This window comes from Peromyscus maniculatus, chromosome 17 (assembly GCF_049852395.1).
Source record: "Peromyscus maniculatus bairdii isolate BWxNUB_F1_BW_parent chromosome 17, HU_Pman_BW_mat_3.1, whole genome shotgun sequence".
In the NCBI taxonomy this organism is placed as follows: domain Eukaryota; kingdom Metazoa; phylum Chordata; class Mammalia; order Rodentia; family Cricetidae; genus Peromyscus; species Peromyscus maniculatus.
In genome coordinates, this window is record NC_134868.1 from 50238216 (window position 1) to 50265329 (window position 27114).

General features: G+C 46.1%; 1 protein-coding gene across 2 annotated transcripts in view; it reads right to left on the reverse strand.

Moving 5' to 3' along the window:
* Positions 1-27114, reverse strand: part of Slc20a2 (solute carrier family 20 member 2) — a 102731-nt gene that overhangs the window by 20264 nt on the left and 55353 nt on the right. For both annotated transcript variants that reach the window (XM_076553642.1, XM_006982998.4), the window contains exons 2-5: positions 15582-16135; positions 11337-11477; positions 9794-9879; positions 2986-3082 (exon numbers count right to left, since the gene is read on the reverse strand). In XM_076553642.1, the coding sequence (XP_076409757.1) occupies positions 2986-3082; positions 9794-9879; positions 11337-11477; positions 15582-15870 (613 nt within the window). In that variant the 5' untranslated portion in view covers positions 15871-16135. The remainder of the gene's footprint in view (positions 1-2985; positions 3083-9793; positions 9880-11336; positions 11478-15581; positions 16136-27114) is intronic.

Genomic DNA, 27114 nt, shown 5'->3' on the forward strand with positions numbered 1-27114 from the left:
ATCTCATTGCTTGGCTTGGGCAGTCTTTTGTCTTACTGGTTTTCTGCTTGTACATTATGATTTTCTATTTTGTGTATATGTGTGATTTTGTTTGTGCGTGTCTGTGTTTTTTTTGTGCCTTTTTGTTTGTTTTGTTTTATTTGTTGTTTGTTCATTCGTTTGCCGGTTTGTTCTCTAAAGAGAGAGAGGAAGAAGGCTTGGGGTGGATGGGTGGGGAAGTGAGGAAGGTTTGGGAGGGCAGGGGGGAAGGGAAACTGTGATCAGAATTCATTGTTTGCAAACATTTTCAATTTAGAAAAAAAAAAATTAGTTCATTCTCACTGGGAGTGGAGATCACATCTTTAATTTCAGCACCCAGGTGGCAGAGGTGGGTGGATCTCTGTGCATTAGAGGCCAACCTGGTCTACAGAGTGAGTTCCAGGCCAGCCAGGGCTACACTTAAGAACCTGTCTCAAAAAACAAAGAAGATGTTCATTTAACAGACCCATAATTATGCTACATGTTCTAGTCTGTGCTTCCTCCTGCCATTTAACAATGTCTGTGGACACCGTCCCACAGTAACACACATGTGCACACACAGGCTTGCCTGCTCTCTGTCATCCTCCCTCAAAGGGTAAACGATGCTATTGGGTTTTGTTTTATTTTAGACCAACATTTTAAAGCATTAGCAGAAGCATGTAAATGAAAAGGATGCTGGGAAACTCAGGAAAATGAGTCATGCTTTTGAAATAAATATGACACTTCTTAAATTTGCTCTATAGTTAGAATTTTAAAAATATAGAGCAGCTTTCTCAGACCAGGCTGCATCTGCAAATATTTTTTTTTTGGGGGGTGGATAAAAGCAAATTTAAAGAACTTCGTTTTGAATCTAGCCCTTGATGGGAACTGGAGACGGTCTCACCTCAGGGCTAGCTGCCATGGCAGCGTCTGCTTCTCCACAGCCTGGATGCTGCAGTCAGCCACGGGACCCAGAGATCCCGCAAGAGGACCCAGCCTCCCTACAAAGACTGTGGAGGTCTGACAGTTTCTAGTGAGCCGGCTTCCTTGGGCCTGGACAAGAAGCAGCTAGAGCTGGAAGACATGGAGGGAAAAGGGCAGGAGAGAAGGCAGAGAAGGAAAAGAGATGCAGAGGGAGAAGACAGAGGATGCGGAGGAGAATAAAACAAAGATGGAGATGAGAAAAAGGATGCTGAGGAGGAGGAAGTGGAGAAGAGAAAGAAAATGGATGCTGAGGAGGAGGGAGAGGAGGAGGCTGCTGTGATAGCCATGCCTCAAGAACAGGTTTTCTCTAGAAAAGCCAGAAACCAGACGTCAGGAGACAACTGTGATTTTATCATAAAGCGTTCGGTTGATTTATGTTTGCCTGCCTTCTTGGCACCACGTCTTGGTCTTTGATCTATCTTTTAAGTACGTATTTACTGCGTATTTGCTATGAGAACTATCTTGCTGGTAGAGTGGATTATTCTGGGGAAATGAAGCTATATGGTGATGAGACGTTGAGGGAGACGTGATACTTCACCGTTTGTTGTAAGGAATAGATCATATAAATCCATGGAGCTGATCTTTAGATGGATCTATCAGAATCAATGCCACTTTGAAGATCGGAAGTAGACCCTCAGTATCATTTAATGTGAGCAGCAAAGCTAAGGAGCAGAATTTACACCAGGCCCTTAGTCTAGGACCCAGTGTCTCAGTCATGACATTTTACTGATATGTAAGATAGCTCAAGCAACCTGGTACATATGGAATATAACACATTCTTTCTCTAAGTTCTCTTAAAAATAATCTCCCAATATTTTTCGTAGCCTATCTCTATAATTACTATATACGTAGTGTTCAGAGCCACCTCTCATTAGGAATATTAAAAATCTATACCAGGATGCTGCAGGTTATTATTCATCAACAGTCCCAGTGCCAGAGTTGGTATCTGGGCAACAAGATATCCAAAAGCTAGTTGTAGTGGCGCATTCCTTTAATACCAGCACTGGGGAGGCAGAGGCAGGTGAATCTCTGTGAGTTCGAGGCCAGCCTGGTCTACATAGTAAGTTCTAGGACAGCCAAGGCTATATAGGGAGACCTCACCTCAAAAAACAAAACAAAACAAAAAAACTAAAACCAAACAAAGCATCCCTAGATAAGTAAGGAGAATCACAGTCTAGTTCTTAAAAGGACACATAGTGGAGGCAGGACACGTCCCACAGTGCCCGACACCTGATAAACTCAGTATGTGTCAGGGGCTGTTTTATTACCAACAGTCATTATTGGCCTTTTTCTTTCTTTCTTTCTTTTTAGCTGCAATGTGTATGAAAATATTCTCACTTCAGGTTTCTGTAGGACTCAAACGGAAGAGTGGTCATGATTCTGAAAGACCAGCACACACAGAGACATTTTCTCTTCTTTTCTGGTGTGGTATTGTATTGCCAGGCTCTCCTGAAACTGATAACTCAGGCCACCTTTTGTGGTGTTGGGACAACAGGTATGTGCCACCATGCTCCCCACCCCACCCCAAAATCAGAATAGGAAAAAAGGAGTAATTCTGAAAAGAAAATCACTAGGACCGGGCCTAACAGAGTTTGATAATGCCCTGGGAATTTCTGTACTCATGGCTGGAGACCACTTTTGACCCATCTTCCCATCCTTGACACCTGGACCACATGTGCGATGCACTCTCCTCCTGGCCCTGCCTGGCCATCAGAACATGTTCTAAGATGCAGAGTTTCAGTTGGCTGCTAGGGCAACATATCTGGGTAGTGGCAGAATGGGATTTCACTGTTTAACTCGAAAGCCTGTTGGTTTTGGATTTCATGTATCTTCTTGGTTTTTAAAACAAGGAAATACACTTACTATTTTCTTTACTACTCCCCAATGACTGTGAACAATGCTATTTACTATTAGTCAACTCCAATGCTAGCTACAAAGCAAGTGAATGACATTAAATTATAACACACTCCTTATTTAAGATTCCATGGGGGGGGGGCGTCTTACCTGGTGCTCCTGTGTACATGATGGAAAAGACATTTATTGCTATAGTAGCAGCATAAAACAGAGGAAGTGCCTGGAGACCATTTGGAACAGGGTCCTCCTGTATGACAATGAGTAAAGTGGGATGTCAGGACCGAGAACATCTGGTAGCAACATAAACAAAAAGACAAGAGTCCTGATTACAGGAAAGTACTACGGTGTGGTGCTGACGGGAGCTGCTGCCTCGGCTGAGGCCATCTCTTCTACACAGATGCAGGGTCAGCAGGCCAGATGTGGCCTGCACACGTTAGAGAATGCTAGAGTCACAGGAGCTGACATCAGACTTAGAAACAGAAAATGGGTGAGGGAGGTCCATGCCCAAGGTCCCAAGCCCAGAGTTTGCCTTTAACTTCTTCCAAACCTCTACTGCGTTCTCCTCTGTCTAAGATCATCTTCACACCCAACAGTCTACTTTCAACAACTGTTTGTGGACTCTCTACCCTCGGAAGATTCTAGTAGTCAAGTGACAGCCATCATAGCATCGGTGGCAGATTTTAAATGACTCTATGGCTAGGCGCGTTTTAGCTATATTAAAATATATAAAGCAGGGTTGAAGAGATGGGTCAGTGGTTAAGAGCACTGGCTGCTCTTCCAGAGGACCTGGGTTTGATTCCCAGCACCGACATGGTAGCTCGCAACTGTCTCTCCTCCAGTTCTAGGGACTCCAATGCCCTGTGTGGACATCAGGCACATATATGCTACATAGACACACTTGCAGGCAAAACACCATATACACTAAATTAAAAAAGAAAAAAATATATTTATTTCAGGGACAGCAAGATGGCTCAGAAGATAACACCCTTGCCCTTTGATAATGATGATTTGAATTCACTCTCTGTACCTCATGTGACTCCTGCAAGTTGTCCTCTGGCCTCCACATGCGTGCTGTGGCATGTGTGCCCCCCCCCAACAATAATACGTCAATTAAACAAAGCAAACATTCTCCCATGTGCTACGATTTTCAAATTCTTTAAATAAGACACAGTACTTAACCTTCAGCTACTAAAAGTCACTAAGAATTGTGGGCTCTTTGTGTCATGGAAGGTTTATTTGTAATTCTGGGCGTTGGCTATGACATTCTCTTAGTATACACACAAGAATGGCACTGCATGTATGTGAGATGAACTTACATCTGTGAAGCCATCAGAATGCTATTTTTAAAAAGGATTTCTTTATTTTCACTTTAGTGTTTGGGTGGATGTTTGGCCTGCACGTGTCTATGTGCATCACAGGCATGCAGTGCCCACGGAGGCCAGAAGGGGGCGTTGGAACCCTGAGCCTGGAGTTGCAGAAGGTTGTGGACTGTCATGTGGATGCTGAGAACTGAACCCAGATCTTCTGCAAGAACGGTCAGTGCTCTTACCTGCTGAGCCATCTCTCCAGCCCCTAAAAATGCGATTTTAAGCAGACTTATACAAGATTTTTGGAGGAATAATGTAGGCTAGAAACACATCAAAACAGTACTAGTGTACAGTTGCTACTTAAATATTGCAACAAGTAATTGAGCTCCAAAGTATACCGTGGTACACTTACAGGGATGTGCCATATGTTACAACCAAAGGCCACTGAGATGCAAAATAAAGAATGTAAGAGGGACAGGAAAGGTTCCTCCTGTGTGTGGGCTCTACTGGGACCGGGGGAGGAGGCGTGAGGGGGCAGACACAGAAACACAAGCCTGGGTGACAGACAGACAAAGCCAGCATGCCACCTGAGGTGTGCCCCAGGAAGAGCCCCAACTGGACCGAAAAGGAGAGGCCGGACGCTGCCACTGCCTTCTAAAGCATTGTTTCCTCGGGAACCACGGCTGTTGGAGGACTCCTACCCAACAACTCCTGAGGTGGACGGTCACAAGAGAAAGGTCTGCTTGAGACCTTTTCCCTCCTGTCCCCATTTCTCTTCCTCCTTCCTGTCCATCCTTTGTCATCTGTCACTCATCCAAAAATCCAGCATATTCTCCAGGCCCCCCCCCCCCATTTTGGTCTTCTTAAAAAACGGTCCAGAGTGTCCATGCAAGTGAATAGGAAGGTTGACTAGGAATAGGGGTTTCCAACACTGCAGTGAGCAAGGCAAGGTAGTTGTGACAACAGGTAGCTCAGGTTGGAGCTCCTCCCCCTTTTTTTTAATTAAGAGATTTCCTATTCATTTTACATATCAACCACAGATTCTCCCATTCTCCCTCCTCCCATCCCCCACCCCCATTCCCATCTCCTCCAAGGCAAGGTCTCTCATCCAATTGAAGAGAGAGAGGAGGGATTTTATGAGCAAGAGATATCGAGATCATGATTGGAAAGAGTACAGAGACAACTAGCCAAACGAGTGGAAACACATGAACTGTGGACCAATAGCTGAGGAGCCCCCATGGTACTGGACCAGGCCCTCTGGATAGGCGAGACAGTTGTTTGGCTTGAACTGTTTGGGGGGCCCCCAGGCATTGGGACCGGGACTTGTCCCTGGTGTATGAGCCAGCTTTTTGGAGCCTAGTGCCTATGGTGGGACACTTTGTACAGCCTTGGTGCAGGGAGGAGGGGCTTGGACCTGCCTCAATAGAGTGTACCAGGTTGGAGGTTTTTGTTTTTTGTTTTTAAATGAGCACTTTGCATTGAAATTGAGTGTTGGGTCAATCTGGAGGGGGCCAGGGTGAGGGGAGGCAGAGTTGGCTTGGGTAGGGTGCAGTGGGCTTCGTGGGTGGGTGCTGGCTAGGGTACAGTGAGCTGAGGTGAGCTGAGGTGAGGTTGTTTGGGGTGGGGTGGTAGGCTAGGGTTGGATAGGGCAGTGGCGGCTGGGGTGGGGTGCACTTGAGTGGCGGTTGGGGTACTGAGTAGTACTGAGTGGGGTGGGGTAGGGTGGGGTGGTGGGTGGTGTGGTGGTGTGGGGTGGTGGGTGGGGTGGTGTGTCTCGTGAGCAGGGAAGTAGTGACCTCAGAGTTCTTTTGTTGCATTATCTGTGGGAATCCTAAAAGGCCCAGGAAGAGATGATCATTTAAAAAAATAATCTTTTACAAAAGAATTGATTTGAATCTTACCTCTCTTCAGAAATGGGCATTTTCCTGTTCTTTCTTTCCCTACCTTTAGAAACACACTGTTCAGGGCCAAGAGATCTCTTTTTGGTTTCTTCAAATGAATCCTTTTAATAGTATGAATTATAGAGAGAATGGGAGAGAGGGAAGAGAAAGAGGAGAAAGGAGGGAGGGAGAGAGAACCAGGAGAGACTTGCCTCTCACTCACCTGGGATTCCAACGGTCTCCAGTGGAATCAGAGTCTGGCTCCCTAAGAGATGTGCAGTGGCATTATTTACTCCTAACAGATTGGTAACAAGCATCTCTAAGGGTGGTAAGCACACAGGAGGCACTGGAATTCAAAGTGACTGAGACACTCATGTTTCTACCCCATAGATCATACAGTCACAGGGCAAGCAGGCGGGACCCAAGAGGTAACACAGCTCACACTACCAAGTGCCATAACAAGAGCAGAGTGTCCTGGAGCGGGAGGGAGGGCGTTTCCAACTCTGGGATAGGAGAGGTGCCCTGGGAAATGTCATCAGGAAGCTCAGAGGAGTGTTCTGGTTGAGGATGGCATCTAGGCAGAGAACCAGGACGGGTGAAGGCCAGTAGCCAAGATGTAAAGTAACCTTAATGTCCTAACCCAGAGGAAGAATGCTGAGACACAGTGATGACTAAGTCTGTGCTTATTCAAGAGAATGAATCCTTCAATGGCTGACAGTCAATACTAAGAAAACAGTTCTGTTTTTAAGAACACACGGAGGAAGGAAGGTATGTCCTTAGTGTACTGAATGAGCACAAGCAGCTCTTCTGTCCGATCCCTGTGGAAGGCATGCCAAGGCTTCCAGGAGACGCTTTGAAACGCAACCTAATTTACACACACACACACACACACACACACACACACACACACACGCGCGCGCGGCAGATTGACCGTGAGGCACAGAAAGAGAGTAAATGTAACACAGTACAGAACAATTGTGACTATATATGTGTATGGTTATGTGAATATCTTTTCTCTCTCAAAATATCTTATTTGCCACACTTCCCCTTCTTCCTCTAGTGACGAAGTGAGATGATACAGTCCATGTGTGATGAGATGGAGTGAGGCAAAGGAGGCATGGTCGGGCTTCCTCATGAAAGTTTCTCCAACACCAGTGGTACCGTAATGGTGATGGCTAACAGGAGATCAACGGCGGGTCCTGGGTACAACATGGAGGTGCTGGACAAAGGGAAAGGTCACATCCTGTGCTGGGTGGCATCGGATGGGATAAGATTTCACCACATTACTCATGTGGCATGCAATGTAAAACTTACACATTTTTTTTTATTTGTGGAATTTTCCATTTAATATTTCCAGACCACATCTGGCCATGTTTCTAACCGAAACAGCAAAAAGAGGAACTGTGACTAGGGAGGACAATAGTTGTAACACGGCTGTTGACGTAGGTGTTAAGGGCTGGTGAGATGGCTCAGTGGGTGTGAGTACTCTGTGTGCACGCCTGACAACCAGAGTTCAAATCCCAGGAAGAACACAAGAGTAGAGAGGACCGAGTCCATAAAGTTGTTCTTTAACATCCACACATGCTGTGCACATGTGCCCCCAAATCACATACACACACACACACACACACACATGCGCGCGCGCGCGCGTAATTATTATGTATGTACATAATAATAATAAATAAAGTTAAAAGTAGTAGGCTTTATAGCTTGTTCAGTATTTCAACAAGTCAACCAAGTGTCCAAGGATGAATCAAAGAGCTAAAAAAATGTGGCACATATTATACAATATGGAATATTATTCACCCATAAAAGGATGACATCCTGTCACTTGCCAGTAACCTGGATAGAACTAGACGACACTATGTAACATGAAATAAGCTAGGCACGGAAAGAAAAGTACTGCACATATTTATCTTCAGAATAAACACTGATCCCATCCGAGGACAGAAGAGAATGAAGGTCACCACAGGTAGGAAGGGGACCAAGGAAGGAATAAAGAAAGCATACAGCTACAGGAATAGCTCGACAGGAAAGCAGTGTGCTTGAACTTGGATCCTGTATGTCCTCTAAAGTGCTAAGAGGAGGTGGGAGAACTTTTCAGAGATGCGATATAGTGGGAGGAAGCCAGGCTGGGGGGGGGGGGGGGCGTGGCCCCGAAACCAGACAGAGTAGAGACCTAAACCAAGGACCACAAGTGACATCATCTCCTCTGCATGATGAACCGGGCTATCGCTGGCACAAGGCAAGAGAGACAAAGAACCCCATGGGGGCTGAAACCTTTGATATCCTGGGCCCAAATAACCTACTTCCTCCCAAGTTGTTTATTTTCGTATTTTCTCACAGTGATAGGAAGCCACATAGTGTCACTTCTAACGTGACACACACCACAGGGTCACTGCAGTCTGAGACAATTCATTATCTACTCCAAGTAACTAGAGTTAAAAGTTGGAATGTTCTCCTCCATAGGGAGAATCATAATCTCCGAACTGATGGAAATGCTGCTTTGATTATTATACATTGTGTACAAGCATTAAATATAATATTGTGTGTCACAAAGAACATGTTATATAAAAATTAAAGAATAAAATATGGTTATAAAAGAAACAAAGAAATTGCAACAGCCCTTTGATAGACAAATAAGAAACAACAATCAATTTTTTTTTGCCAGAATACTGATCTTAATAAATTCTACTATTTTAAAATTTCATTTCATTTTATTTTATTATTTTAGACAGGATCTCACCATGTATCCTTGGCTGGCCTGGAACTCACTATGTAGATCAGGCTGGCCTTGAACTCATAGAAACCTGCCTGCCTCTGTGTTTCCAAGTGCCGGGATTAAAGACCACCATGCCCAGCACATTCTAATTTCAATCTTTTTGGTTTTTTTGTTTTGTTTTGTTTTGACAAAAAGGATCTCTGTGTTTCCTTTTTTATCCTCTTAAATTAAGCCAGTGTTTCTCCATTAAAAAAAAAAAAACAAACTGGAAAGCATCTGTGCTGGCTACTTTTACATCAACTGGACAACACATGCTACAGTCATCTGAGAGGAGGGGACCTCAACAGGAAACTGCCTCAGCAAGATCAGGCTGAAGGCAGTTAGTGATTGATGGGAAGGGCACGCCCACTGTGGGTGGGGCTAAGGCTGAGAAGGTGGAATCATAAGAAAGGCTGAGCAAGCCATGGAGAGCAAGCCAGTCAGCAGCACCCTTCCACGGCCTCTGCATCAGCTCCTGCCTCCAGGTTCCTGCCCTTTTGAGTTCCTGTCCAGACTTCTCAGTGGTGAACTGTGACCGGAAGTGTAACAACCCCTTCCTCCTCATGATGCTACCGTTATGGTGTCCAACAGCCTCCATGGCAGCCTAGTCACCCAGACTAGGACAGCACTTTTGTATTGAGTAAGGAGATTATTCAGCTGTTTTTAATTAACGATTCAATTTCAAAAATCTTAACACTTTTGTCATATTCTGTGTAACAACCAGGAAATCATCTCCTTCCATTTTTGAGGTCTGAGCCCATCTCTGGGAGTGTCAGCTAACAAACTACATGATCGAGCCTAGCCTTGTGCGCTAGGCTCTGGCAAGGCTTGGGCCTTCACCCTGGCTTCTGACGACTTATGATGACCCTCTTACTCAAACTCCAGCGCACCCTGGCCATGACAAACCAGTTCTCCCACCGACCTACTGTGGCGAGTTTCTACTGAGCAGTACCAAAACTAGTTCTAAAATTTAGTTAAAAAAAAATTTTTTTTAAAGCAGTCTCACTCACCTTTGTTAAGATGAACATCCTGATGAGCACAAACAGCACCCCAGACATGAAGCCAGAAAGAAGTGGCGATATAAACCAGGAAGCAACTGAATGATCAAAAAGGATATTCAGTGAATGTTAAGATTTACACACAAGCATATTTAAACAATGCAGCGAGAAGCAATATGGTACCTATATTAACACAGTACCAGACCTGTTAGCCAGTGTCAGAGCTAAGGAAGCCCTCCCTCATATACGGCTCTCCTCAGGCCCAAGCACAGTCACATATAGCTGGCTATACTGGTGGGTTACTGTGGTTCCCAAACTCTAGCTTCAGTTCATGAATGATTTCCCTCTAAGCCAGGGCTTCTCAATCTGTGGGTCATGACCCCTTGGGATGGCAGATAGTTTATATATTGGATATTTACATTATGATTCAATTATGACTCATAATAGCAAAATTATAGTTATGAAGTAGCAACAAAACAATTTTAGGGTTGGGGGTCACCATAACATGAGGAACTGTATTAAAGGGTCGCAATGTTAGGAAGGCTGAGATCCACTGATCTAAGGCACTTGCTTGCTTTTATCGATTCTAGTCGAGTCTTGTCCCAACAGCAAGGGTTATATATAAGGTGGGTCATGTTTTATGTCCTTTAACCACATCCAGCTTGATGCTTTCACTCCTCACACCCAATGACTAGAAATCCGGTGTTAGCCTCTACCGGGTGCTTCTAAGTTCTGGCTACACCAAGAAACCACCTGGGAGTTTTCAAACAGCCGTGACACTCTGGCCCCGCCCCTAGACTTCTGGAGGTGTACAGTAAGATCGGGGTGTGGATACTTCTTCATTGCTCCTTCAGGAAGTTCTCCTAGGCAAGAGTGGAGAGCTGTTATTCCAGAAGCTTTGGGACACAGGTGATTTTCATGGTGGCCCATGGCCCTGATTGGCAGGCCAGGGGCCCATTAGGACCTATAGCTCCTAAGGCTAGGATGGTTCTAGGGAACCATGAACCACCTGCAGGCCTGAGATGGTACTTTCCATTCTGAGTGGGCCCTAGGGGATTCTCACTAGCTAAGCTTAGCTGGACCCCCGACGGAAGGAACAGTGCTTCCTTCAGGAGGCAGACCTGGGCAGCTGGCAACTTAGTGAAGTAAACCACATTAGCTTCATTCTGAGGCTTCCCCAGGGCTGTAACATGTAAACATTGACTCCTGGATTTAAGGCTTTTCCTCACTGGGACCTGGCCCTAATCTTTCTCCGACTGCGATGCTGATTTCAGTGAAATAAATTTTTCTTCGGCTTGGCAAGGAAAAATGAGATACTGATTCCATACGCTAGATGATGCTGTAACGTTTTAAGAATGGAGTTAAAACTGACGCGTGACAGTGAATCGGCTCCATTAACAGAAACTGTGAAGGAAAATGCACTACCTACCTATACAGTCCATGTCTTCTAAACCTTGACATCTGAAGGAAGAGCGTTACAAAAGTAACTTCCAATGAAACTCACTCTAGAGAGGGCGAACTTTACTCGCTAAAGGTAAAAGAAGATGCCAATTACCAATCTTCACCAGCTCCATCCACTGCACTCCTCTCGTTCCGATGGCCACCAGGGAGAAGCCTATAGTAGAGCCGACTATGCAGTGGGTTCCTGAGATCGGAAGCCTCAGGAAGGATGCAATCAACTGCCAAACAGCTGAACCTATGGACGGAAAGACGAGTTAAAACCCCAGATACTCAGTGTAGCATCTTCCATACCCGGCAGGGAGAGGGTGGCCATAGCATCACGCCCCTGTATGGTGGTCTGAATGCAAATGGCCCCTCATAGGGAGTGGCACTATTAGGAGGTGTGGCTTTGTTGGAGTGGGTGTGGCCTTGTTGGAGGAAGTCTGTCACTGTGGGGGCGGGCTTTGAGGTCTCATATATGCTCAAGTCATGCCCAGTGTCCGAGGCCACTTCCTGTTGCCTGTATAAGATGTACAACTCTCAGCTACCTCTCCAGCACATGTCAGCCTGCATACTGCCATGATGATGATGGACTAAACCTCTGAAACTGTAAGCAGACCCCATTGTTTTCCTTCGTAAGAGTTGCCATGGTCATGGTGTCTCTTCACAGCGATAGAAACCTTAACTAAGACACCCTGAGTTTAATTTTCTATGGATTGTTTTCTTACAAAGCACCAACATCCTGATTGAGATCACTCAAGAGTGATTACCAGATATCACATGAGGGTGAGGGTGTCAGTGATGAGTCAGTCTTTCTTCTGTGAAGTCTGGCTACGATAAGCAAGAAATTAAGACATTACAAATAAGATTTCTAAAAAGACAATGTATAGGGAGGGAATTTTGTTCTGTTTTGTAGTACACCATGAGACAAGCTAGAGACAAACTAACATGCCAGATTAGTCCATGTGTGAGAGGGGAACATGCACTGCCCCTTGACTTCTGCCACCCCTGGGAGAAATAACTGAGCTCGTTAACCTCAAGTTGGGCATAACCCCAAGTTGGGCATCTCTCTCTCCGATCTTGCTTGCAATGTTGGGAGCTCCGAGTTTGGCCCTGTGTTCTGGGCTTGATGCTTTTCTAGGCCGTGGGTCACTGAAGATATTTTCATGAGCAGGTCCTCTACGGAGGGAGGACGGGGAGCATTAGCTGGGAGATAGCCCTTTCAGAGGCAGTTGCTAAGAAGGGCAAACAGAATGTGAGACAACAAAAATCCTGGGCTGATAAAGCTGGCTATTACTAATCCAGCCAGGCTACCTGGCAGCAGCGGCGTCCTTAGGCAGCCCCCGGCCTTTCCTTCAAAGATATCTGAGCGGCGAAGGGTCATCTCAGGCCACAGAGGTCCTCGTGTACGAGTCAAAGTGGACAGCTGCTGCAGCGAAGGCCGGGCATGCCGAGCTTTGACTTGAGGCCGGGTGTGGTGCCATGTACATCTCTGAAGTGTGTGTTGAGTGAAGAAAGGACCAGCCATGTGCTACCAGAAGGTGTCAAGTCTCCAGGGTGGCGCCTGCCTTCTGCTGGACAGTTAGTTCCCTGGGCCCCACCTCTGTGACTGGAATCAGTGGCAACTGGTTGCCTTACATGTAGAACCAGAGTTAGGATCATGTTTCCTAGCCCAGAACTGTAATGTAAAAGTATGAAGTGTGTGGTTTTATAATAGTCTCATAAAGTTAACCTAGCGATGTAGGAGGATGGTCTCAACTCACCCTGTCTGTCACACTGAGACTAAAATTTCCTTCCTGAGAGCTGCTACCATTTTTCTTGCTGACTTTATAAATCACAACGAGAGGTGGGGATCATGGGAAGACAGAGTGAAGGAGCAGCAGATGGAGCGTGTTTGCATGGGGGTCAGCCGGCGGACAGGAGCCACCTCACCCCTGGGAACTGCTGAAGGGATATAGAGCTGTATGCACGTCAAGACCAAAACCGAAGAAAGGTCCTCTAACCTAAGATGATGACGTCCTACAAAGAGGAGAATGGATGAACTATGGAACAAAGATAACCAAGAGAAACTTGGGGGAAATGGGAGACGGGATCCTTTGAGGTACTAAGTGGTGTCTGGAAGGTTAAGTAAAAGGCAAACAAAGCTCAGGGTCACATGAGGATGAGGGGTGGGCATGAGTGAGGGCAGGGTGCTGAATGAGAACAGGAAGCGAAGGGTTAGGAGGCTTGACAGCTCTTAGTACACTTCTTTTTTGTTTTTGTTTTTCGAGACAGGGTTTCTCTGTGTAGCTTTGGAGCCTGTCCTGGATCTCGCTCTGTAGCCCAGGTTGGCCTCGAATTCACAGAGATCCGCCTGCCTCTGCCTCCCGAGTGCTGGGATTAAAGGCGTGCGCCGCCGCCGCACGGCGTCTTAGCGCACTTCTGTGGTGGCTTGAAGAAATGGTTTGTCCTGTCGGTGTTCAGGTTTTTGGAAGCATTGGTGACCTCAGATGAAGTAGGCAGACTTTCTATGGAGCTAAGCGAAGGGTCTCAAGGACGATTTGTTCGGGAAGTTCAGGTCGCAAAGACCACAGCAAGCTAGGAAGGACAGAAAAACGGAGGGAGAGCGGAGACGGGAGGATTCATGATGCTCAACAAACTCAGCTCCGGCTTGGGTCCGGAACAGCGACACTGTCATCTTAAATTCACACAGCTCCCACTCGGAAGGCGTTCAGTTTTTAAAATCCAGGCAAGTCGTACCCATTCCCAACCCTCGGAGCTCTGAAATCCATCTAACCACAAACCAGAAAGGAAACTTCAGAAGCAACCACCACCCCCGAACAAACCCGGAGAAGAGAGGAACCCAAGCAATCGTGTTATTCAGACAAACCCTCAAATTGCCTCGGTAAACCCAAATTCTAGTTGAGGTAAAAAAAAAAAAAAAAAAATCCTTTCCTCTTTGAATACGGAGCCAAAGGCCGTGGGTGGGAGAAGTGGAATCTGGATGAGCTACACTGCCCGTAAAGCCAGCAGCAGGGACAGACGGCCCAGCGCCTCCAGGGGCGGCTACAGGGAGTTCTCAGTGCGCAGGCGCGGGTGGCCTCTTCGAGCCTCCAGACTCAGCAGAAGGTTCTGTGGGAGGGAGCGGGGCTCCACCAGGGACTGAACCTGTCGGTGTTTCTCTTGATTCCTCCTACAGTCTCAACAGCTCTTCCTCACAATACCTTAATGCAGTGGTTCTCATCCCTCCTAACACTGCGACCCTTTAATACAGTTCCTCAGGATGCGGTGACCCCCCTGCCCCCCACACACACACCATAAAATTATTTCCACTGCTACTTCCCAACTAATTTTGCCACTGTTATAAAATCGCAATGTCAATATTTGTGCTTTCTGATGGTCTCAGGCAACCCTGTGAAAGGGTCATTTGACTTACAAAGGGTCAAGACCCACAGGTTGAGAAACACTGCCTTAATAATGAAAACATCTCAACTTTAGTTGGCTATAATGAAATTATAGGTTAAATTGTAAACTAAAAACCACAAAAGTTACGTTAATCAATGTTTTTTCTTGGTACGGGAGATTGCTGGGGCCTTGTGCATGTTCAGGACAGATCCTGCTGCTGAGCCAAATCACCAGCCCCCAAATATACTACCGTTGTTTTTTTAGTGCTCAGGGCTGCTCTTGGGGCCTCAGGCATGCTGGGCAAGCAGTCTGTCTAGTCCAGAGACACACTCAACCCCCCATAATATTGTTCTATGATATCTACATTTTTGAAACATTCCATCATACACAATGAAAAATCTTTAGAAAAAAAATATAAATCAACTTTCAAGGTTGGTTATAGGTAAAATTTAAAACACAGTCACTGCTTTATATGCAGGTATAAATATTATATATATGATATATATTCTTTAGTAACTTTAACATATCCCTGAAACAATAAAGCAATATTCTACAAGTATATCTTGAGGCTCAAGTATATCTTAAAATGGTCAGAAGTTTGAGAAAATGGATGCTTGCTTGTAGAAACTGTAAAGTACAGGCAATGAAAATTTTATCATAAACACAACCACTAAACCAGCTTCTAAAGAGTTAAAACACAGGCCGGGTGGTGGTGGCAGCTGCTGCTGCTGCTGCGGCTGCTGCGGCTGCTGCGGCGCGCACGCCTTTAATCTCGGCACTCGGGAGGCAGAGCCAGGCGGATCTCTGTGAGTTCGAGGCCAGCCTGGGCTACACAGAGAAACCCTGTCTCGAAAAACCAAAAAAAAAAAAAAAAAAAAAAAGAGTTAAAACACAGACACACAGACGCCCCCCACCCACTTATGGAAATGGCAGGGGAGCCAGGGAAATGAGTGGCACAGGGAAGAAAGCTACTCACCAACCATTGCACTCACTTCCCCGGCCATGAGGGTCTCCACGGAGTTATTGTAGAGGTTCACGTCAATGATGCCTTTCCGTATAGTCTCTCCCACTTTCGCTCCCAATAGCACAGAGCCAGTGGTTTCAAATATTGAAGCCAGAATGCATGCCTGTCTCAAGGTCACCACGCCAGAGCCCACCGCGGTTCCGAACGAGTTGGCAACGTCATTGGCACCAACAGAAAATGCCAGGATGAAAGCAATAATAAAACCCAAAATGACCATCCACAGATACCCATCCATGGCCATTTTGGAGAATGGGCTCTGGGGTACTTTTCTTTCGCAGAAATATTTTAAATCAACCAAGTTTGAGGTTGCTAACTTTGGGAGGCCAAGAGTTCTTGTAAACAGTGAGTCTGCTCTGGAAAGTGCTGGACAATGTTGAAGTCTGAAGAAATTGTTAACTGCTGGTTTCTGAACTATGGTCAGTACAGTTCATTTGGTTGTGTTCAGTCAGTGGTACCGCGCATTCCATATTTTTCCTCCCAGTCTGGGAAAGCTGTGATCTTTCTTCCTATAGAAGGAAAACAAAAGAAATCAATTACTATTGAGTACCTGTAACAGCAACTTCTTTCAGAAGTGTTTAAAAGCCTGCTAATGGGATCTGTCTTTTGCACGTGACAGATCTGACCACAAAGCAATTCAAGGAAGATTATAATTAGTCTCCCCTCCAAACCAACCAAAAATAAAAGATAAAATACAAAGCTGAGCCGGGCGGCGGCGCACGCCTTTAATCCCAGCACTCAGGAGGCAGAAGCAGGCGGATCTCTGTGAGTTCAAGGCCAGCCTGGGCTACCAAGTGAGTTCCAGGAAAGGCGCAAAGCTACACAGAGAAACCCTGTCTCGGAGAAAAAAAAAAAAGCTGGCTTCTAGATTGTTTACTACCTACAGATCGACAGGTTGCCATATTAGGTGAAGCGTTGTATGCAGTTTGAAAAAATATATTTGGTCATTGTTTTCAGAGAACAGTTTCCTCAAATGAGTAACAGATAATGAAATAAGGCAAATAAGACATCAAAGTTGTATCATTTTTTTAAATGCTTGTAATGTGCCCAGCTCCTCGGAAAGCGGTTACATAATCTGACTTGTGACACTGCAGGGCGAAACTCATTTACATTCACGCGTGGGAATGATGTGTCCTCAAACTCCAGAACAAGGTTACTCCTCCTGCAGTGACAAGGAAAAACTACTGGGGCCTCAGAGGAGGGCCAGAGAAAACAGAGAATGCAGCCGGCAGGGGCCGGCTGGTCACTATCCATCGCTTCTCATCCTTCCCAGGAAAGACCAGAGACTTCACTTGGTCACCACCCACCCCTGACCACTGTGGCCCCCAGCTGCCGCCCCCCCCACTCTAGCTCGTCACTACTTGAAATCACAAAGCATAGTCTAACCCCAGGGCTTTGGTCTCTGTGGCGGTTTGAATGAAAATGACCCCTAGAGGCTCATGTTTGAAGACTTGGTCCCCGGTGGGTGGCACTGTTTGGGAAGGACTAGGAGGTGTGGCCTTGTGGGAGGAGGTGTGCCACTGGGGTGGGTTTTGAGGTTTCAAAAGACTGGCACCATTCCAGGCTTGCTGCTGTCTTGTGAATTGTCAGCTGTCCCTGCTGCCACGCCTTTGGGTCACCATTGTGGACGCTAACCCTCTAATAAGCCATGAAGTGCAGTCGTGGTGTTCTGTCACAGCAAACTGGAAAGTAACTAATGCAGTACCTGATGACCCACCCCCTCCCCAGCCCGGCAGCCCCACAGCTCCCTCCTCACTCCTTCCCTTTAGGAATCTGCTCTGTTGTTACCACTCAGGATGCTATCCTGATCCCAGAGAAGAGCAGCCCTTCCTCTATGACCTCATTCATCCCCCTTGCTCCTAAAAAAAAAAAAAAATCCAGCTTATCACTTCATTCATCCATTCATTCATTCACACCTCCATCATTCATTCATCCTTTAGGAGGCGTGATGTGTAAGTACACATGCCAGAGAAGGTCACGAGAGGGTCAGAGGACAACTAGCCAGAGTCTCTACTATGTGGATCCTAGGGATCACGCGGAAGTCACCAGACTTGGAAACAAGTAACTTTAGCTGCTGCTGAGCCATTTTGTCAGCCCAAAGAGAGGACTTTTTAAAAGACCGTTCTGGCCGTGGCGTGGAGAACAAACTTCTCAGGAGACAAGCGTGAATGTGGGCAGACTGATGACATGCCACTGTGTGCTGAAGCATACCGCGGGGACCCTGGGTTACAGCCGAGGCAGATTAAGGGAAAGAACGTGGCTTCCCTTCACAGCGGTGGGCTAAGAGGGACTGGACTGAAAAGCAGCCAAGTGGCCTTTTCTTCTGCCTTGTTGGGCGGTTCGTTTTCAGTGACAGGAGAGGGGCTGGGGACAGGCTCTCCTGGATAGGCTGCACACAGAAGAACATTAGAAGGGGCAGCTGGTGACATGCCTAATGCTGTGTCTTTTGCTTGGGTGGGAGCTTAGTCATTTTTTATGTTACCTTTGGCACCAATTCCAGCCCAGAGATCCCCTTTCCTACTCGGGTTTCTTATGCCCACTACAGACAATCCCTTTAACATGACTTTTCACCTTTGTGTTCAGCCCTAACCACTGTACTCATGGCCAGTAAGTGCTGGGCTCAGGAGAAAGAATTGCCACTCTGGTAATCTAAATTTCTCTCTTTATCTCTTCAAAGCACTTTGCATCTGTAAGGACAAACAAGTAAACACTTTGGATTTTTTCCTTTCCTATTATTTATTTTTATTAAGCTCAGGTGAAACAAAGCAAAATATACAGACACAACGGACTGGAGAGACTGCTCATTGGTTAAGCCTCTATATTGCTCTAGCAGAGTACACAAGTTTGGTTCCCAGCACTCAGGTCAGGTGACCTGTAGCTCCAGCTCTGGAAGATCTGATGCCCTCTTCTGGACTCCCCAGGTACTACACTCAACTACACAAACCTACATGCAGACACATACACACAAATTAAAAATAAACCTCCACAATCTGAAGCGCAGGAGAAGAAGGTGATGCTTCTTAACGGAGACCTTGACAAGCCAGATGATGCCATGCAGAAAGCCAAATGTTAACTTCCAAGAACTACAGATGCCCAAGTTCAGAGCAGTTGGGGTCTGATGGCGTATTATATATGAGGGTATTGATGATACGAAAGCAGAATTTTGAAGATGAGAAAACACTGACTCCTTCAATAAATGATGTGGGGACAACTCAACACTGGCTCTCTGGAAGGGGGAAAAGCTAGACTCTGGGGCTGGAATGACAGCTCAGCAACCAAGAGCACTGTCTGCTCTTCCAGAAAACTCAGGTTCAACCCTTAACATCCACACCTTGCCTCACAATTGTAACTCCAGTCCCAAGGGATCTGATCCCCCCCCCTTTTTTTGGCCTTTAAGGGCACTGCATAAATGTCATGCACAGATATACATGCTGGTAAACACCTACACACAGAATAAAATCTTAAAAAAAAGAGAGAGCTAGATTCCCTACCTCCCACTTAAACAAATGAGTTGTAAAAGTAAAAACTGAACCCTGAAGAGAATAGGAAAAGACACAAGTAAATATTCATTTAATATTGGAATGGAGAGGCTTAGCTACGCTATAAAAGCAATTAATAAAAAGAGCCAACAGTGGAGTTTATAAAAATGATAGATGGAGGAAGAGATATCTTTTTGAAAATGATTTTTATATGTATGAGTGCTTGGCCTGCATGTATGTAAGTGAAAACAAACATTCTCAGGCTATTTTCGGACAGCCTTACAACTATTTTAAACCAGGAATGTGGAGGAATTGTGGCCCCAAACACAGTTATGGAAAATGAAGTCTGGGTAAGAAGGTCTCTGCTGTGGAGTAATACTAGAGGTTTTTGTAATTTGTGTGTGTGTGTGTGTGTGTGTGTGTGTGTGTGTGTGTGTGTGTGTGTGTGTATTACATATATATTTATTTTTGAGGCAGGATCTTACTATGTAGCTCTGGTTGGCCTGTAATTCACTATGTATATCTGACTGGTCTTGAATGCTGAGATTAAGGAATGAGCCACCATACCCAGATTTTATTTTATATTATTATTATTATTATTATTATTATTATTATTATTATTTGGTTTTTCTGAGACAGAGTTTCTCTGTGCAGCCCTGGCTGCCTTGGAACGTCCTCCGTAGCCCAGGCTGGCCCCAAACTCACAGAGATTCACCTGCCTCTGCCTCCTGAGTGCTCAGATTAAAGGTGTGTGCCACCACCACCGCCAGGCCAACTTTTATTTTTTTAATATATTATATATATGTTATTTTTAAACAGTTCTCTTTTTTTGAGTTATGTTCTTATGCCTGCTAAGTTGGCCTCAAACTCACTAAGTAGCCAAAGATGACCTTGAACCTCTGCTCCTCTTGCCTCCAGCTCTCAAGTCTTGGGGTCACAGGTGTGTACCATCATGTGGTATTTGTAGTTACAAAGGACCGGTCCACTGCCACCCACTTTCCATCCAGTTTACTACGCTCTCTGACCATTTATTTCTCCAGGAGAGGTCATGGTTCCCTTGGTTGAAGCATTCCTTCACAGAGAGGCTCCCCTGTAGAGGACCCTTAATCCATTTTCCAATTTCCTTTCTATGAAGCCCAAGACACATCCTATCTACTCCCGAAAGTTATAAGACCCGCTTTCTCCGACAGCTGAAACGGAACCTTGTGTTTTGACACTTGAGATGAAGAGAGGTTCCCACCTCTTCACTGGTGTGATGTGCTGTCTCTGCCACAAATGGCGACTTAGACCCCCAAATACAAGAGTGACTAGCTTTTCCTAATGAATGAAATACAATGAGACATTCATGTGTGGCATCTTATTCTTCCCAGAACAGCCCAGCAGAGGAAAGTGTCTTTTTAACACTCCATACACAGACCTTGTCATAAGGCGTTTCTAGTTACATCATTCCTGAATGGCACATGCAAACATTCCCATTACACTTTAGAATGCTTGGCAGGAACAGACAGGGGAAGGTGGCACATGTAACCCAATGCTTGGGGGGGCTGAGGTGGGAGGGCAATGAATTTGAGACTATCTTGGGCTATTTAGTAAGTTCAAGATTTGTATAGGCTACATAGCCAACCTGTCTTGAAAAGTCAAACCCGGGGGATGGAGAGATGGTGTAGTGGTTAACAGTACTTGTTGCTCTTGTGTGGGTCAATTCCCAGCACCCACGCAGTGGCTTGCAGCCATCCAAAACTCCAGTTCCAGAGGATCTAAGGACCTTTTTTGACTTTCATGGGCACAAGGCACACACATGATGCATATACATACATGCAGGCAAGACACTCATACATACAATAAATAAATCTAAAATAAATATTTAAAAAGTCTAAACCAAACCAAACCAAAATACCCTTAAAATGTAATGGTATAATTGTGACAGTATTTTTATATGTCCACACTCATGGTAAGAATGGAATGCCACTGGAACAGCCCTGAGATAGCTTTGGCGCGTGCGTGCGTGCGTGCGTGCGTGCGTGCGTGCATGTGTGCGTGTGTGTTATGTATACAAGTCTGTATGTGTGCCTGTAGAGGTCAAAGGTTGACATGAGGTGTCTTCTTTAATGGCTTTCCGGCATATTAAAAAACTTTTTATTATAATTATTTTTTATTTTATGTGTATGAGTGTTTTGTCTGTGTAGCATTTGTGTGCCTGGTACCCAGAGAGGCCAGAAGAGGGCGTTGGATACACTGGGACAGGAGTTACAGAGGTTGTGAGCTACTACATGGGTCCTGGGAACCAAACCCGGGTCTTCTGGAAGAGTAGTCCATGCTATTAACCACGGGGCCATCTCTCCAGCCCCATTACCATTTTTTTTGAGACAGGGTCACTCACTGAACTTGGAGCTAGACTGGCTGGCTAGCAAGCCCATGGGGATCTTCTTTCTCATCCTCCACACCCACCCAGTGTTGGGGTGACAGACGTACGCCTCCTTGCCCAGCTTTTCAAATCAGCGCTGGGGACTGAACTTAGATTCTCACGTTTGTACAGCTAGTGCCTTACCAACTCCATCCCCTGACCCCCTGAAACCATCGTTCAAACAGCGTATTTACAGACAGGCAACGCAGTCTGGGGGACAGAGGAGCCTGAAGAGAGATTTTGATAGAAGCAGAACTCGGGAAGAAAGCAAGAACGGGAGGCAGAGAGGAGAGAGAAGGGAGAAAAGGCAGGATCATCAAGCTGAATGCAAGACCAGACTCGGGGCCCAGGGAACAGAGACAAAAGGACGCAGCAGAAACAGGAAGATGGAATGTTTCCTCAGCGGGAGCCAAGAATATGAATAGCCCGGGGATGAGGATGAAAGATGGCACCTGGCACCCCAGGCTGACATCGGCAGAGGAGGGAGGGGACAGTTTACTGACATCTTGCCACTCCTTTTCTCTCCCGGGCTGTAAAAGGGAACATTTGTCTCTCTGTGTGGAGATGGGAAAGAGCACAGGACTGCATCCCCATTCCTGTCCAGTTAGCTACTGGTTACACCACCCTGACAAGTCCTCTCCGTGACTAGCTGGGCAACAGGGAGGGCTGTGCATGGCCGCTGATCACAGGCGAGGCAGAAGCCACAGCATGGCAACTGTTAGCATTAGCAAGTTCGGAAACTTAGACCCAATCCCGCTTCCATTAGTGATGCAGTGGACCTTGGCTGACTCACATGCACAGTCTAAGCCAGTGTGGTCTTCTATAAAATGCGGGTGATGATGATAATATTCGTGTCTCTCACAAAATTAGCGTGGAGCTAAATCTAACAACATCAAGTATTTTGCAAAGTAACAGGCTTCACTAAAGACAAAGGAAAAAGTATACGGATACATCAGACCCTTCTAGCAAGATCTTTCTCATCCAGTGCCTCTCCATACCCTGCCCCAGCCCTGTGGGAGTCACGTGATTATAGGAGGATTCCAAATCCTTCTAGAAAACCCCTCCTCTTAGAGTTCCAAACCATGGCCTCTTCTTTGGCTAACGTGTGACACACACCCTGTAAGGGGCAGGGACTTCCTGGGGTTAGGGTGGGTGAAAGGAAGTAAAGAGAGATACTAAAAAACACTGAAAAGCTAAAGGGCCCTAAGGGGGAAAAACTACTTAACGTGGTAAAGCCAACAGCTGGGGCATGGTTCCAGGCCAAAAGCCACACAGGTAGACGGTTCGGCAGTTCCTTACAGAGCAGAGCATGTGCTGACCAGACAACCCAGGCGACTCATCTTAAGGGGTGGGTGTTTGGTGAAGGGCAAGATGACACTCGTCTGCGCAGGAAACATTTGGTTTACATCTTAAGTCTGGGAGCAGTTACACACGGTACATTTTTCAGAACTCACAGTGCGCACTTAAAAGTGACGAGCTTTATTGTATATGAATTAAAACCAACCCCATACAATCCGGGTCACACAAAGTAGAAAGCACTTTTGACAGTTCTTCCTTCCCACACTGGAGATTACCCACTCCCAAGTCCTCTATGTTAAACAAAAACAGGACAGTTCTTCCCACGTAACGAAAAGGAGCTACTTCCGTGGAGACAGGTGGCCAGTTAGGGGTGGGGAGACAGCACATGAGGACCTGTGCTTTGATTCCCAGCCCCTGCGTGAAAAGCGGGACGTGATGGCGCATGCTTATAACCTCAGCACTGGGGGGCAGAGACGGGGGGCTTCCAGAGGCTAGCCAGCCACGTCTGGTTGGTGAGCTCATGTTCCAGTGAGAGACCCTGTCTCAAAAACCAAGGAACATGCGGCGCGGTGGTACACACCTTTAAACCTAGCACTCAGGAGGCAGAGGCTAAGTATCTTTGTGAGTTCAAGGCCAGCCTGGTCTATATAGCAAGTTCTAGGGTAGCCAGGCCTACACAGTGAGATCCTGTCTAAACACACACACACACATGCATGCATACATACATACATACATACCACCACAACAACACAAAATTAAAAACAGCTAGTTTACCCACCAAGGACCATGTGAAGCAATGGCATCAAGAGGCAAAGAGAAAACAAACTATTTAGAGGATGTGTTAACACAGTACTGTATGAACCCCATTCCCAGGAGAGCGAGGAGACAGCCGCTGGGTCAGGCCTGGACTTCCCCCCAGTCAATGGCTCTATCCTGTATCAATGGCTTTGCTGTGGTAATACGCCATGACCAAAAGTGACTTATGAAGGAAGAGTTTATTTGGACTTAGGATTCCAGAGGGGTGAGAGTCTAATTTGGTGTTGGGGGTGGAGATCAAGGTACAGCAGAGGAGCGGGAAACTGAGAAATCACATCTTTTATCATAAATATGCAGCAGCCAGTGCAGAATGGAAATAAGGTAAGGCTCTGAACTCTGATAGCCCATCACCATGACTGACTTCTTCCCCAGACAACATCATCCACTGGGGACCAAGTGGTCAAACACCTGGAGCTATGTATATCACTCAGACCACTACATCCTCCACGGGGAAAGAGATGGGCCTGTCTACGAAGGGAAGTCTTCAGTGCTCTTGTAAGAATCCTAAAGGTACCGTCCCAATTCATTAGCATTTCCATTTAGCAGGAAAGCATTCCCACAGCACTACAGATGGAAGCTATTTTAAATCTGTGAATCCTAATACCAAGAGCTACATGGAAGTCACTTCGGAGTTTGAGAATGAACATGCTGCACTCTGATAGGCAACGCCAACATCAATTCTACAATCAGTTCTGTGAAGACCCCACTGTGCATCTGTGGTCCAGCACAAAGTTCGGCAATGTCGTCACCCAGAATCCCAAACAGAAATGGTTCGGGGAGGCCAAAGAAATGGCACTTTTTTATTTTTTATTTTTTGGATTGAGGTGGTCAGACCAAGAGCTTTAAAAAAGAGAGCACTTAGCCGGGCGGTGGTGGCGCACGCCTTTAATCCCAGCACTCGGGAGGCAGAGCCAGGTGGATCTCTGTGAGTTCGAGGCCAGCCTGGGCTACCAAGTGAGTTCCAGGAGAGGCACAAAGCTACACAGAGAAACCCTGTCTCGAAAAACAAAAAAAAAAAAAAAAAAAAAAAAGAGCACTGCATTTGTATTAATCTTTCCAGAAGTTCACCTGTGTACAATGCATTTTGATCATGCTCACCCTCTGCTCCTCCCTATAACTCTTCCCAGATCTGCCACCGACAACCGTTCCCTTTCAAGTTTGTGTCTTTTTGTTTTTATAACCCACTGTGTCCTAGCTGTGCGGCCCATATCTCCAGGGATGTGTGACCATCCGATGGAGCATGGCCACCCTACCGAGGACCACACTCAGGACCCCCACCCCATGCTCAGCAGCCAGCCACGCGCTGTCTATAGCTTTTTGGCTAGCACTGGGGGGCTTCCCTCTACGTGATGGAATTCCTGCTCACTCCATGATGGAATGTCGACTGACTTGACTTTGTGCAGGCGGCCACTGCCACTGCTAGTTAATGAGGACAGTATCCTGCCCTGTTCAGAAGACACTGTGGCCCTGGTCCTCCCCAACCTCAGGCTCTGACAGTCCTTCGGTCCCCTCTTCCTCCATATTCCCTGAGCCCTGAGGGGAAGCGATGTGATGTGATGGTCCATTTATGGGTAAGCAATCCACCGAGACCCACTCACTGCCTTCTGACTGGCTGCAAATTAACTACCATCTGGCATACAAAGGAACTTTTTGGATTAAGAGAGAAAGACATTGCCGGGCGGTGGTGGCGCACGCCTTTAATCCCAGCACTTGGGAGGCAGAGCCAGGCGGATCTCTGTGAGTTCGAGGCCAGCCTGGGCTACCAAGTGAGTCCCAGGAAAGGCGCAAAGCTACACAGAGAAACCCTGTCTCGAAAAACAAAACAAAACAAACAAAAAAAAAAAAAAAAAAAGAGAGAGAGAAAGACATACTACTAGTCTATGAGTATAGAGATAAACATTTAGAAGGTAGCTTGATACTAGGTCCATATAACAAAAGATATAAAACACATCTTGATTCCTTCCTGCACTTGTGCTTTACTTTTAAGGGTGCCTGTCATTCTGGAGGCTGAGGACTTGGTGGGAGGCCCCCTGGTCTTGGGAGTCTTCCTAGGTGCCACTTTACAGGATCTGTCTACACTGTTACATGGCCTCCTTCTCTCAAATCCCTCGTGTCTCCTTCCTTGTGCTTCTTCTGAGCTTGGGCCATCCAGGCTCGGCTGCATAAAAATGCTCTCCCTGTGCCAAGTACTCTGCAGGTGTTTTTCACTGAAGTATTTGAGGTTAATGTTTACACGAAATAGCTTCTAACTCCTCATTTCTTCCTGTCCCGGCTCCAAGAGCTGGAGAATCTCAGGACACTAGAGCCTGCGAGGACTTCAGAAGGTACCTTAGGAGTCCAGCTTCTGTCATCGTGAAGACATGCTGACATAAGAGAGGTTACTTTAAATGGCACGTCCCTAAACATGCTACCTAGTACCGAGTCAACATTACAGCAGGGGAAACTCAAATGAAATAACACAAAGAGCCTATGGGGCTGAGTTCCTGGCGGACGCTCATCAGGCCTTCTTGGTGACAGTAATTCCATCTGGGGCACTGATGGTCCCTGGGGTCCAAGAAAGGGGTAGAGCTGGGGGTGAGGAGAGCGCAAGGAAGATTGGACCACAGTGACCGCTGCCAAGGCTTTGTCCTTGGAAGTTATCAAGTTACTTGATCCCTCCAAGGCTTGTTCAACTCTATAATTCTACATCAACCAGAGACCACAGGATTGGAAAGAGGCAGTCTGGCCTAGAACTGAGGACCACAAGATGGTTTTGTGGGATGAGGTGGGTGGAGATTTCTGACCCTTTCCCAAGCAGGACAAGGCAGGGTCTCTGATTTTACAGGATGTGAACCAACTTACTTTTGCTCCATCTAAAGTTTCCACTTCAGAGCCTGAGGCTCCGGCTTTCTCTGCCCCCCCCCCACCATTCCTGCTTTATTAACTTCTCTCTCTCTTACAGGATTCTCTATTGGCATCTTAATTTCTTTCTAATTCATAAATTTTGTTGTTGTTGTTGTTATTTAGATGTTTCCTACATGGACTTTTCCTCTCTAGGAAAGCATTCTCTCTCTCTCTCTCTCTCTCTCTCTCTCTCTCTCTCTCTCTCTCTCTCTGAATATATACAATTATATATACTTGTATTTTGAAATAAGGTCTTACTATGTCGACCAGGGTGGTTCTGAACTCAGATCCACGGGCGGTCTCTGCCCTCCTTGGTGCTGGGATTAAAGGCACATGCCATCATGCCCAGCCAAATAGTTTTTAACGGATAAAAAGAATAAATAGCAATGATAATTAAAATGGGATAAAAGTCAAGGAGTTAAGGTGAGATGGCTGAAGAAGAAAGAATTTAGCAGGTACTGTGTAAGTCCCATGGAGACTAGTTTTAAAAGGGGAAAAGAAAGGGTAGTGGGCATTTTATTTTTTTACAGGTTCAGGAATTGGAATGACCGCATGGTGGGTTATTATAAGTAAGCTTTTATTTTGTATTTTCACTTTGAATGAATAA